Source organism: Salmo trutta, chromosome 4 (assembly GCF_901001165.1).
Source record: "Salmo trutta chromosome 4, fSalTru1.1, whole genome shotgun sequence".
NCBI lineage: Eukaryota > Metazoa > Chordata > Actinopteri > Salmoniformes > Salmonidae > Salmo > Salmo trutta.
In genome coordinates, this window is record NC_042960.1 from 3,497,479 (window position 1) to 3,511,136 (window position 13,658).

Genomic DNA, 13,658 nt, shown 5'->3' on the forward strand with positions numbered 1-13,658 from the left:
CTCGAACACGGCCAATACTTGCCAATAAGATCCGTGTTGTTAGGTTTCAACTAGATAGCACAGCCACAAAGTTATATCGTCAAAATTATATGAAAACAAAAATGAGCATTTTGGTCTTCATTCAAGGTTAGGGTTAGGCATACGGTTAGCAGCGTGGTTAAAGTTACGGTTAAGGTCAAGTTTAAAATCACATTTTAAGAAGATAAATTGTAGAAATAGGCGGGGTTTGTGACTTTGTGGCTGTGGTAACTAGTGACGACCGTGTTGTCATAATCACCCACCCGTACCCGAGTGGATGCAGGGTGATACTCCTATTGTACAGAATAGGATAGGGGAACCATGGCATACTTGCGAGGCGCCCCATCTAATATCCAACGTACAGAGAATATAAATTGTGCGCGATTTTTGTGCTGAGCCAAGATCCTCTATTTTTAAAACACAAAACCAGGACCTCGGATTATTTCTACGCGCACCATTTTGATCGAAGCGGTCCATGATGGAGCACATCCGAACGCCAAAGGTAATCCAACCCTATATTTTCATTTCCATCCTATTCTTTGAGTATCATTAGTCCTATTCCTAAATGAAACCGCATTTCAGTTGCGTGTTCTAAAGATGTGAAAACGTTGCTTTATTCGTGCCATCCCCTTTCTCATGCATTCAGGGTTCCTGAAAATATAACCATTATATTCTCCGCAATGTATTTTCCTGGTTAAACTGTTGCAAAAATTAACACTTAAAAACATAGCTCATATGATGGCATACCTGTAAATCTTGACATTAGAATTTGCACAATCCGTTTAATTCTTGTCCGGGCTTCTTGATGTTTATTCTAGTCTGCCGCGAGCATTTCTCCACTGTGGATTCTAGTATAAAGGCAATAGGCCCCAATAAGGACACATTGTTACAGAATCCTGCGCTAGGTTACTTCAATTAAACAGTTAGAACATTCCAGAATCTCAGACATTCATATCTACAACGACAACATGTGTAAACATTGAGTTCTATAATAACCTTGTTTTTATGAGAAGATATGCCTACACCAATACAGTCAGTCACACACTTCAGTACATTATAGCCTATAGATATGATTACATTCCGTTTTGACCCCGTTTATACTTGTGTGTGTGTTTGTGTGTGTGTGTGTGTGTGTGTGTGTGTGTGTGTGTGTGTGTGTGTGTGTGTGTGTGTGTGTGTGTGTGTGTGTGTGTGTTTGTGTCTGTGGCCCTATAGGTGGAGAATGTCCGCCTGATTGACCGTACGGCCCCTAGGAAAGCCACGGTGGGGACGCTGTACCTCTCCGCCACACACACCATCTTCGTGGAGAACAACCCAGAGACACGCAGAGAGACTTGGGTAGGAGCCAGGAAGTGATACCAGTTGTTTCAACAGACCCCATTCTGACACGAGACCTATCACAAGTCGTCTGGCCTGACACTGTTCTGACACAACCCCCCTATCTACCCTGTGTGTGGCTTCCTTCCTGCCTTCTCAGAAAGATAGTATTGATTTGCTCCGCCACTTTGGAGACTCACCTCAAGTCAATGGACTGCATCCAATACATTTCCTCTTTAATGGATATCTCCTTCATACACATGATGTGAGATTTGTCGGTGTATTTAGGCCTACTGAAGTGAACAGGAGTGGAACCCTTTTCTCAGGGCCGGATTCCCGAACAGGCACAGATGGTTGGGGCCCCCCTGGAGGTCGTGGGCCCCCAGATAGCATATAATAGCAACATTTGTAGAATTACAGGAAATCAGCTTTAAAATCTTCTAAATTGTCTCTCAGCCTCATGAAAAAAATTGTAGAATAGCAGGGAATTAGCTTTAAAACTGAAAAACAAATTCTCAGCCTCATGGCAAAATGTGAACAAAAGCATGATGAGCTATAAAATAGCACATTTTCTTCCCAGCCCCATGCCAAAAAAGTGTAGAAATGCAGGAAATTTGCTTTAAAACTGCAACATGTTCTCTACGCCTCATGAAAACTATAGTTTGGTAAAAATGTCATTTGTCAGTTATTAAATGCATTGCTTGTCATAACACTAAACGAATACTTATGTAATAATATCTGCTGTCCATTATTGACAGATGACTGCTGTGGTTGAGTAATCTGAGTGAAAAGTAAAAAAAACTAAAAAACTTGCCTACCCTTCCACTTCCAGAATTTTTGTTTTCAACTTTGCAATAGATGCCACTGTGACAGCCGGCCCCTTACCATTGGCCCTAACCCTTCGATGTTTGCAGATCTGAGGGATCTGGATAGGTATCAGCAGTGTAGTGGTAGAGCTTCCACCATATTGCCATCCCCTTACAGATCTGCAAACGTCAAAGGGTTAGTTGTTGCCAAGGGGAGGGGAGCGAATTGGGACCGTCTGTGAGAGTTCTCGGTTGTCATTGACAGGTGCTCCACAGCATGGTGGCCAGTGTGGAGCGGCCGCCAACCACCCCTTCAGGAAGCCACCTGGTCGTCCACACTAAGAACTTCCAGGTGGTTCAGCTGCTCATCCCCCAGGAGAGGGACGCCATGGATGTCCAGGCCTCGCTCGCACGCCTCTCTCGCCCAGGTGAGAGAGACTATCACCTCTAAGAACCCATTCACCCGGGTCCTGTTCAGGAGGGAGAAAACTCTTTGAAATGGAATGGAACAAGGAGGTACTGCCAGGAGCATACCACCTGGCCACTGCTGGCTTGTCTCTGAATGTAAGCAGGGTTGGTCCTGGATGGGAGACCAGATGCTGCTGGAAGTGGTGTTGGAGGACCAGTAGGAGGCACTCTTTCCCCTGGTAAAAAAAAATATATATATATGCAGTGCATTCGGAAAGTTTTCAGACCCCTTGACTTTTTCCACAGTTTGTTATGTTACAGCCTTATTCTAAAATGGATTCAATCATTTTTGCACTCATCAATCTACACCCCATAATGACAAAGCGGAAACAGGTTGTGGAAAATTCAACTGATTGGACATGATTTAGAAAGCCACACACCTGTCTATATAAGGACCCACAGTTGACAGTGCATGTCAGAGCAAAAACCAAGCCATGAGGTCGAAGGAGTTGTCCGTAGAGCTCCGAGACAGAATTGTGTCGAGGCACAGATCTGGGGAAGGGTACCAAAAAGAACACATTGACCTCCATCATTCTTAATTGGAAGAAGTTTGGAACCACCGAGACTCTTCCTAGAGCTGGCCGCCCGGCCAAACTGAGTAATCGGGGAGAAGGGCCTTGGTCAGGGAGGTGAACAAGAACCCGATGGTCACTCTGACAGAGCTCCAGAGTTCCTCTGTGGAGATGGGAGAACCTTCCAGAAGGACAACCATCTCTGCAGCACTCCACCAATCAGACCTTAACGGTAGAGTGGCCAGACGGAAGTCACTTCTCATTAAAAGGCACATGACAGCCTGCTATGAGATTGCCAAAAGGCACCCAAAGACTCTTAGACCATGATAAACAAGATTCTCTGGTCTGATGAAGCCAAGATTGAACTCCTTTGGCCTGAATGCCAAGCGTCACGTCTGGAGGAAACCTGGCACCATCCCTTCGGTGAAGCATGGTGGTGGCAGCATCATGCTGTGGGGATGTTTTTCAGTGGCAGGGAATGGGAGACTAGTCAGGATTGAGGGAATGATGAACAGAGCATAGTACAGAGAGATCCTTGATGAAAACCTGCTCCAGAGCACTCAGGAACTCAGACTGGGCTGAAGGTTCACCTTCCAACAGGACAACAACCCTAAGCACAAAGCCAAAACAACGCAGGAGTGGCTTCGGGGCAAGTCTGTGAATATCCTTGAGTGGCCCAGATAAAGCCCGGACTTGAACCCGATCGAACATCTCTGGAAAGACCGTAAAATAGCTGTGCAGCGACGCTCCCCATCCAACCTGACAGAGCTTGAGAGGATCTACAGAGAAGAATGGGAGAAACCCCCCAAATACAGTTGTGCCAAGTGTGTAGAGTCATACCCAAGAAGACTCGAGGCTGTAATCACTGCCAAAGGTGCTTCAACAAAGTACTGAGTAAATGGTATGAATACTTATGTAAATGTGATATTTCCGTTTTTTTATTATTAATACATATGCAAACATTTCAAAAAAACTGTTTTTGCTTTGTCATTATGGGGTATTGTGTGTAGATTGATGAGGGAAAAATACAATTTTATCAATTCTGGAATAAGGCTGTAATGTAACAAAATCAAGGGGTCTGAATACTTTCCGAATGCACTGTATATATACAAATATTTTAACCCAATGTCCCAGGGACATTGCCCTGTTTATGGTGCCATCTTTCGGATGGGACGTTTAAAGGGTGTCCTTACTCTATGGTCACTAAAGATCCCATAGAACTTATCGTAAGATAAGTGTCATGGCTAAATTCCCAATCTGGCCCTCATACCATCATGGCCACCTAATCATTCCCAGCTTCCAATTGGCTCATTCATCCCCTGTAATTATCCCCCAGGTCGTTGCTGTTCTTCTCAGTCAACTTACCTGGTACAATAAAAAAACATACTACCTGAATTGTTGTTTTAACAGCAGAGAGTGTAGCTTGGTACATAAGAGAGCAGCGGTCAGGATGCTCTTGGATCAGTTTGCCCTGCTGATCACCACCCTGGGCTTAGTGTGGTCAGGAGGGTGTACTGTACGTTTTCAGGGTTAGGTTCACCTCAAAGGTTATGGGCATAAGAGGAGGGTGAGTTGGACCAGTGGCCTAGTAACAGCAGTAACAGCTGTTTGTTGTCTATATCTGCGGTACTGCAAGAAAACCTTTCTCCAGTGGGATAGTAAAGTTGATGAAATGGGTTTCTGTCCTTCTGTTAGAATGACTCACTTGTTCAATGGATGCCGATGGCAGTGACCTGTTTCTGTGACTTCAGTTAAACTTTACTGAAACAGCCCAGGCTGCCAATACATTTATTATGTAGTGGTTAAATTCATCTGAATCATTTATTGTGTAGTGGTTAAATTCATCTGAATCATTTATTGTGTAGCGGTTAAATTCATCTGAATCATTTATTGTGTAGCGGTTAAATTCGTCTGAATCATTTATTGTGTAGTGGATAAATTAATCTGAATTGTTTGTGTAGTGCTTCAATTAATCTGAATAATTTATTGTGTAGTGGATAAATTAATCTGAATCTTAGTATGATCCTTTGATAGACGGCTGTATTGTTTCTCTGTTGTCCACAAGAGATTTACTGTGAGCTCTACTGTTCTGTCCTTCAATACAATCCCAACATGATTTTAGCTGATTTTAACATGATTAATGATCAAATATGATCATTTGTTTCTATCTGTTTCGCCCAGAGAAATATAGCGAGCTCTACTGCTTGTCCATCAATCCCAACGCCAACAAGGAGGAGAGGGAGGAGTCCTGGAGTTTCCTAGACCTGCAGGCGGACTACAGACGCATGGGCGTGCCCAACAACCTCTGGGTCAGCACGCCAGCCAACAGCGAGTACAGGGTTAGTAGTATTACAGTCCTCTTCTGATTTTAACCACTATTGTCCTAATCAGATGATTAGTACAGTCCTCTTCTGATTTTAACCACTATTGTCCAAATCAGATGGTTAGTACAGTCCTCTTCTGATTTTAACCACTATAGTCCTAATCAGATGATTAGTACAGTCCTCTTCTGATTTTAACCACTATTGTCCAAATCAGATGGTTAGTACAGTCCTCTTCTGATTTTAACCACTATTGTCCAAATCAGATGGTTAGTACAGTCCTCTTCTGATTTTAACCACTTTAGTCCTAATCAGATAGTGACTACAGGGTTAGTACAGTCCTCTTCTGATTTTAACCACTTTAGTCCTAATCAGATAGTGACTACAGGGTTAGTACAGTCCTCTTCTGATTTTAACCACTATAGTCCAAATCAGATGGTTAGTACAGTCTTCTTCTGATTTTAACCACTATAGTCCAAATCAGATGGTTAGTACAGTCCTCTTCTGATTTTAACCACTATAGTCCCAATCAGAGGGTTAGTACAGTCCTCTTCTGATTTTAACCACTACAGTCCCAATCAGATGGTTAGTACAGGGTTAGTACAGTCCTCTGCTGATGTTTCTGGTGTTGATAGTCCTGATCTGATGTTGAGTACTGGGTCTGTTCAGTCTGGGTCTGATATTGACTATTGGGTTAGTAGCAGGGGTTGGAACTGAAATAATTTTCCAATCGTTTTGTTCTGATTAGAATAAAAAAAAATGTTTCATTCCACTGTTCGGACCAGCAAAATAAAGTTCTGAACCGGTTCCAAGCCAAATAAAGGACCAGTTTATATCATTCCTTTGTGTTCCTTTTTTAACCTGTGAAATCAACAGTTTTTAACAGTTAGCTCATTAAATTACTTCACCAATCAGTGTGGATAGAGCAGGTAAGCTAGTTGTTTACATGTATGATGGACAGACAAGTGTAGCCTATGGCGCAACATGCGACTGAAATTTTGTGGATGATGCATTATCTGAATTAGGTCCACAGAATTATACCTAGGAGGAGCAGCTTCTGTGGAGGAACTTTGAATGTCCTTTGAGCTAGCTAGCTAACAAGCTTGTGTGTGCAGAGCGGCACCAGAATTATAAACACATCTTACTATGGTGTAGTTAAAAAATCCAACGTGACACGTAATAACTAACCCTAAATTATCCTTAACTAGCATTGAAAAAGTTCATCCATTCTTCTCTAGCCAAATAAAAATCTCTCTCCCCATCTTCTGAATCAAGCTTGTAACGTCAGTACGGTAGCCTATGCATCGTAGGGGGGAGTTAGCCAAACAAGCACACGCACAGGCAAAGATTTTCAGTTTGCAGGCAGACACTGGACTATGTTTGAGTGACAGAGTGAGTGCTTTGCATAGGTGTTTTGTTGCGTTTTGTTGTGGGACTAGAAACAAAAATGCCTGGAACGTAAAAGAACGTTATTAACCGGTTCTGTTCCGGGACAGTTGGGTTCATTTTCGTTCTAGGTTCCGTTTCTGTTCTTTGACATTTTTTGCTCTTTTCCGGTTTTCTGTTCTGTTCTGTGAACCGGTTCCAACCTCTGGTTAGTGGTATAGTCCTCCTCTTCTAAAGACTTTCTCTCTCTGCCTGCAGGTGTGTGACACGTACCCATCAGAGCTGTTTGTGCCAAAGTCGGCCACACCTCCAGTCATCGTGGGGAGCTCTAAGTTCCGGAGCCGAGGGCGTTTACCCGTCCTGACGTACTTCCACCAGGATACCCTAGTGAGTGGATGGGGCATACTATCTGGGTCAATGGTGTGGGTTGAATCTGGAGAACAGTTGTTTTATGTTTGTTTAATTTAGGTGATTCGTCATGTTTAATTGTTATGCCTGAACCAGTCATGGGTCTGAATATTGTGTTTTCTGTTTAAAAATTTCAAATGACTTAAAAAAAAAAAAAAAAAAAAAAAATAATGCATGAAATGAAGTCTGCTAAATGACTAAAATGTAACTGTAAATGACTGTTTAAATGTGGGCTTTTGCTTGGCATGCCAAGACACACGCAGGATACTAGCACTGTATGAGTAGTGTTAAACACCACCTCTTCCTCTGAGCTGGATGTCATCACCAGTCACTTCAGCGTCTGACCCCTTCTTCTCCCAGGCTGCTATCTGCCGCTGTAGTCAGCCCCTGTCCGGCTTCAGCGCTCGCTCCCAGGAGGATGAACAAATGCTGGAGGCCATCATGAAGTCCAACCCGGGCAGCGACTACATTTACGTGGTGGACACCAGGCCAAAGGTCAGAGGTCACCATAGATAGACCCTGGGGTCAGGAAGTGTTGATATACTGTAAGGTCAATGGGGGAGTAATGGTACATGAATGACGTTTTGTTTTCCTTGAAGCCTCCTTGACTTGGGTGGACATCTGATCCATCCACCATCCACATGTTGCCTCTCAGACTGTAGGCTCTTTCCAGGCTTTGTCGATTTAAAGCTGAATATCAATGGGCGGCAGGTAGCCTAGCGGTCAAAAGCGTTGGGCCAGTAACCCGAAAGGTCGCTGGTGCGAATCCACGAGCCAACTAGGTGAAAAATCTGTAGACGTGCCCTTGAGCGAGACACTTAACCCTAATGGCTCCTGTAAGTCGCTCTGAATAAGAGCGTCTGTTAAAAGACTACAATGTAACATGTAATGATGTCGTCAACAGTACGTTTTTGACTGTATTGTGATATAATGATTATCACCTCTCTCCAGTTGAATGCGATGGCCAACCGGGCGGCTGGAAAAGGCTATGAGAACGAGGACCACTACACCAACATCAAACTGCAGTTCATCGGCATCGAGAACATCCACGTGATGAGGAACAGCCAGCAGAAGATCATTGACGGTAATGACTTCCTCTTTCCCTTTCTCTTCCAACCATGGCCGACGTTCTACTGAACGTCAGTCAGTATTCCTACTCAGTTGTCAGGTTCATGCATTCCTTTGGGTTGGCTTGGGAATGTCCCACATTGTATGTGTGTATGCATGACTGACTACCCTCTCTTCCTGCGTTGACCCTATAGTGGGCGAGCTCAAGACTCCCTCCATGGGCGACTTCCTGTGGGGGCTGGAGAGCTCCGGTTGGCTGAAGCACATCAAAGCTGTGCTGGACGCAGGCGTCTTCATCGCCAAGGTGATACAAACTGGGCAGGGCGCGCGAGCACACATACACACACACACACACAATAGGTATCAATTTCAATAATACTGTGATGTGTGTGTAGGCGGTTGCGGAGGAGGGTATCAGTGTGGTGGTCCACTGTTCGGACGGTTGGGACAGGACGGCCCAGGCCTGCTCTGTAGCCAGCGTTCTCCTGGAGCCTTACTACAGGACTATGAAGGGACTCATGGTAAGGCTTTAGCTTCCGTTCATCACACACAGTCTACGTCATGGCACATACAGTCCCTCTTCTACTGTGATCCCATCCAGAGATATAGTTAGCACACGTGGGGCCAGTTGTCCGGACCGTGGAGTCTCCATGAAGAATGCGCTTTAGTCCAGGACAAGACATCATCTGGGTCTGGGAAACTGTCCCGTCGAGTGCAAGAAAGACTGACTTAATCTCTTCTTCCTGTCTTTTAGCTGCTAATCGAGAGGGACTGGGTGTCGTTCGGTCACAAGTTTTCACACAGGTCAGTCCGTCCCACACGTTTGTCTAAGAACCCAACTCCTAACTCTACCGTTTGGTAGAATGAAGGTCCCTGCAGTGCCATGTATTTTACCTTCTCAAGTAGAGTCCTTCATCAGAACGAGAAGTGCATTTGTCACAGACATCATACAGCTTGTCCGACCTACGCACCGTGTCCGCCGCGAGCGCTTTCAGACCCTCTCGCCACGTGTCCGCCATGTGTGCTGCACTCAGGTCAGATCATAACCCCTGTGAAATTCAGCCGCTTTAGCAGCGACTGTCCGTCTCGGATTTCAGTTAGGATTGGTGAAGTAGAGTTATTCCACATCTTTGAGGCGTTCCACTCCAGCCTGTGCATGTTCTCTTATCAGTTGAAGCCATTGGGTAGATTAAAAAGGTAACTGACCTTGATGCAGTTGCCTAGAGGCATTACTATTTAACCAGTGGGTTATAAAATTGCCATGACAACGCCCCAGGATTGCCTATTTGTTCTGTGGTGGAAATTCAACACCAGGGGCACCTGAAGCCAATCTTAAAATGAATCACTCTTTATTATCAGCAAGCTGGAGAGGTGACAACAAACTCTGCACACCGTACAGGTCTGTCAGAAGCTCCGCTGGGGCAGTCCCAGCAGTTGTCTTATAAACGGCTTCACACAGACAAGCTATATTTGCATGATTTAGCATAATTAATTCATCACTACCGGTGGCTCACACATGTGACTGACCAATACCTCACGAGGCTCTCTGTCTCTGAGATACCTCGGTTGTTCCCATAGCAATATTCTGGGCGCACTGCCAAGTTGAGGAACAGTGATAGTGAGGATTCCTCCATAGATGATCAGTCGGTCACCTGCATGAACCATTCTAATTAGTTATTAGAAAGTAGCATTGAGTCGATACATAACATTTCCCTCACAGTTCTTTAAATCTGCTCTAAAGGGGCAATCAGCAGTGGCGAAAATAGAAGCTTGTTTTACTCCAACGTTTGTAATCTAAGAAAATGTAAACAAACACTATATAGCCTCAAAACATGGTAAAAACTATAATTTTGTTTTTAAGGACGGTCAATCCTTGCATCCATAGCTCTGTCTATGAGTTTGAGAGGGGTTACATCCCTCAGCTTTTCACCAAACCAGGGGCAGGGAGACCGCTTCATTATTGTTTCTACTGCTGATTGCCGCTTTAAACTCCTTATGAAAGTGTTTTAAGCCTCAGTCTTTCCTTCTCTGCAGGTACAGCCATCTGGAAGGTGATCCTAAGGAGGTGTCCCCGGTGATAGACCAGTTCCTGGAGTGTGTGTGGCAGCTGTCAGAGCAGTTCCCCTGTGCCTTTGAGTTCAACGAGCGCTTCCTGGTCCAGCTGCACAGACATGTCTACTCCTGCCAGTACGGCAACTTCCTGGGCAACAGCCAGAAGGAGAGGAGGGACATGGGGTGAGACTGAGGGCGCCAATGTGACGGAGGTAGTTCAGTGAACCGTGCTTGTGTTACACAAATAACCTTGCCTGAGGTGTGAATACTTGTTAGCTCAGCGGGCTAACAACCTTGTGGTTCATAAGGCCGCTACAATCCCATTCCATGCAGGTCTCTGCCTTTCTTACAGCAAGCTCGTCTGTACTGTAACCCCTCTCATGTATCACATCTGGTTTGGTTTTCTCCAACGTTGGTCAGGTTGCGTGAGAGGACTCACTCCCTGTGGCCCCAGCTGTGGAAGGACAGGGCACAGTACGCCAACCCCTTGTACAGGGCTGACCACACCCAGACTCAGGGGATGCTACGGCCAAACACCACCCCCTACTGCTTCAAGTGAGTTTCTGCACCCTCTCAGTGGACACTGGGAAAACAAGAGTGAAAAAGCTAGGACTGGGACACTGAATGGTTTTTATTTACTTTGTGTCTTCGGGTACATCTGAGACGAAGGATTGTGGGTTAAAACCCTCAAATCCATCAGATGGTAGCCTGTTGTAGAAAGCACTTTACTTCATTGTACAGTTTAGATCCAGAGGGTTTGTTCAATAGTTGTAGTACGGTTTAGATCCAGAGGGTTTGTTAAATAGTTATTGTACGGTTTATATCCAGAGAGTTTGTTCAATAGTTGTAGTACGATTTAGATCCAGAGGGTTTGTTCCAATAGTTGTAGTACAGTTTAGATCCAGAGGGTTTGTTCAATAGTTGTAGTACGGTTTAGATCCAGAGAGTTTGTTCAATAGTTGTAGTATGGTTTAGATCCAGAGGGTTTGTTCAATAGTTGTAGTACGATTTAGATCCAGAGGGTTTGTTCCAATAGTTGTAGTACGGTTTAGATCCAGAGGGTTTGTTCAATAGTTGTAGTATGGTTTAGATCCAGAGTTTGTTCAATAGTTGTAGTACGGTGTATCTTGTCTCCAAGGATGTGGAAGGGCATGTATAACCGTGTGGAGAAGAGCGCGCCCCCGCGCCAGACGCCCACCGACTTACTGACAGCCGTCAGGGAGGAGACTCAGCAGCTGGAGGAGGAGCTGACCAATCACCAGGAGGTAGCCCCGGGAGGGACGGCCCACCCGGGCACCAAACAAGGCATACAGACACGCTCGCGTAACGCTCCCAATGAACGCTGCTCTTTAAGGCCAATTTACAAGTTTATCAATGTATTATTATCATTATGAATTACTATTAACTAGTTTATGCTGTTTTAACAACTATATCGTTGGGTTTTTACAGGGGAGGGGGCAAACACCATGAAGTCAAAGAAAATGTGTCTCAGAGGGGCGTTCAACAGGAGGGTTTCTGTTACATGTACAGTAGTCTGCTAGTAGTCTATAGACATAGTGATTCATTCATATTCTATCCCAGACTTACTGGTAACACTTGTCTTTTCATCTGTCCATCTTCCAGAGGATTGCAGCCCTGATGAAGGGGGTTCAAACTAAGGGTAATGCGGGTCAGAGGAAGACCAACAAAGTGTGTGAGGAAGAATGCAGGCCAGGTGGGCTGGCTCCTCCCACTGGAGATGGCCCCTTCACTAGTCCCCCTCAGGACTATTTTCCCTCCCAGGGGGGGCCCCCGGGCCCGGCTATGACCCTGCCCTTGGGGCCCCCCAAGGGCCCTGGCCTTGACCCCGACGACCTCTCCTCGGCTTGCAGTGACATGGAATCGGGCGTGGCCGACCTCAGCAGCCGCTCCTCCAGCGGCGGCGACGACAGCAAGGACCCCGACGAGGCCATTTAGTGCGCAGCCTGAGCGAAAATGGCGATCAATGAGGGGTTGAAGAGGGGCTTGTCGGAGGGCACTTTGCATTGACAACTGAATATCACAGAGGTCTCTTTTGACAGGGCCAATTGGACTGGATTTTACTTGTGATTTTTTTGTTTTGTTTCTGTGTAGTTAGTATCGGAGCACAACGTGAGCACCTGCCGGGTATTGTGGTAACACTGGGTAGCCATAGTGGATGTTTTAACCCCGTACTAGTGTAAAATGTGAACAAAAATATTCCAGGACCAAACATTTACAGCAAAGGCAAAATACTGTGTGTGGAATATTTTGTCTTAAGCTATTATGTAGAGTTACAATGCACTGTACAACATTTTAAAACAGGAAAAAACGAAATGTACATTTGTTTGTACTTTCCTTTAGACCCATGCATTACATTGGTCACACCAAGTAGGACTACCCCTCGATAACAATAGTATCAGAAGCATCTGAAATCCATTTGTCCATTCTGTAGTCTGAACAAGCAGATAGGCTACAATGTATCCGTGGTATAACATGGTCGTGTTTAGGAGGAAAACACTGAACAAAAACGGTCAGAAAACTATTGAACTTGTCCAATAAGAAACGCTGTTGCAAAACAATTCGCTACATTCTGCACTTATGAACACGACCCAGATAACACTGTCAAACACGGCACGTGTTCTTGGAACATTTATCACCACCCAATCTAGTTTTATGTTTACGGTCTCGTTCTGATAGCCTGCCTTCTCACACAAATGAAGAAACACTGCACTTCTCAACTAGCCTGGATGAACAGAAATGTCCACGTTGCCATGACTAGGCTTTTATTTGGTCTTGAAATTAAAGTTGCTGCTTAATAGTAATGAATCGAGAGACATACTCTTTCCTTTGGAAAGCCCATTGAACGGCAGTAACCTTTTCAGATGGTAATTCCCACTGATGTGTATATTTAACTGTGTATACGAGTGCATTCACTAGCGCTGTAGTATGAACACTTAGGATACATTAGAAACTTTGTTCCAATATCAACACCCGCTCACCACTTAGAATGCATGGCCAACACATTGGTTCAATCTGAATGGTATGTGGGTGTGGATATTGGAAGTCAAATCTCTTTGTGATCGGTAGCATTAGTTAGCCTGTGTGCCATTCTGTTTCTGTCCTCTTGCCAACTGGCTACAGACGGGTTAGCTGACAACAGCACGAAAAGATGTGTGTGCGCTTCAAAGGGGCAGAAAGCCGTGTGTTGTGGTTCTGGATGGCCAGATCACTAGCAACAATGACAAGAAACCATGCGGGGAATCCTAGGTGGCTAGTTTCATCTTGTTCTTGATACCATGTCT

General features: G+C 44.9%; 1 protein-coding gene across 2 annotated transcripts; it reads left to right on the forward strand.

The window, feature by feature from the left end:
- The first annotated feature begins 279 nt into the window (after window positions 1-279).
- LOC115191678 (myotubularin-related protein 7-like) lies at window positions 280-13,592 on the forward strand. 2 transcript variants are annotated; one of them, XM_029749518.1, is made up of 14 exons: window positions 280-520; window positions 1,234-1,356; window positions 2,407-2,569; window positions 5,303-5,460; window positions 7,087-7,215; window positions 7,597-7,731; window positions 8,188-8,320; window positions 8,499-8,608; window positions 8,700-8,825; window positions 9,059-9,108; window positions 10,339-10,539; window positions 10,777-10,911; window positions 11,495-11,621; window positions 11,980-13,592. In XM_029749518.1, exons 1-14 carry the CDS (start codon window positions 494-496, stop codon window positions 12,310-12,312), a joined length of 1,950 nt encoding a protein of 649 aa, XP_029605378.1. In that variant the 5' UTR covers window positions 280-493; the 3' UTR covers window positions 12,313-13,592. The 2 variants fall into 2 exon arrangements, with proteins under 2 accessions (XP_029605378.1, XP_029605379.1); XM_029749519.1 differs by having other exon boundaries at window positions 11,495-11,661; window positions 11,980-12,128.
- The last annotated feature ends 66 nt before the right edge of the window (window positions 13,593-13,658 follow it).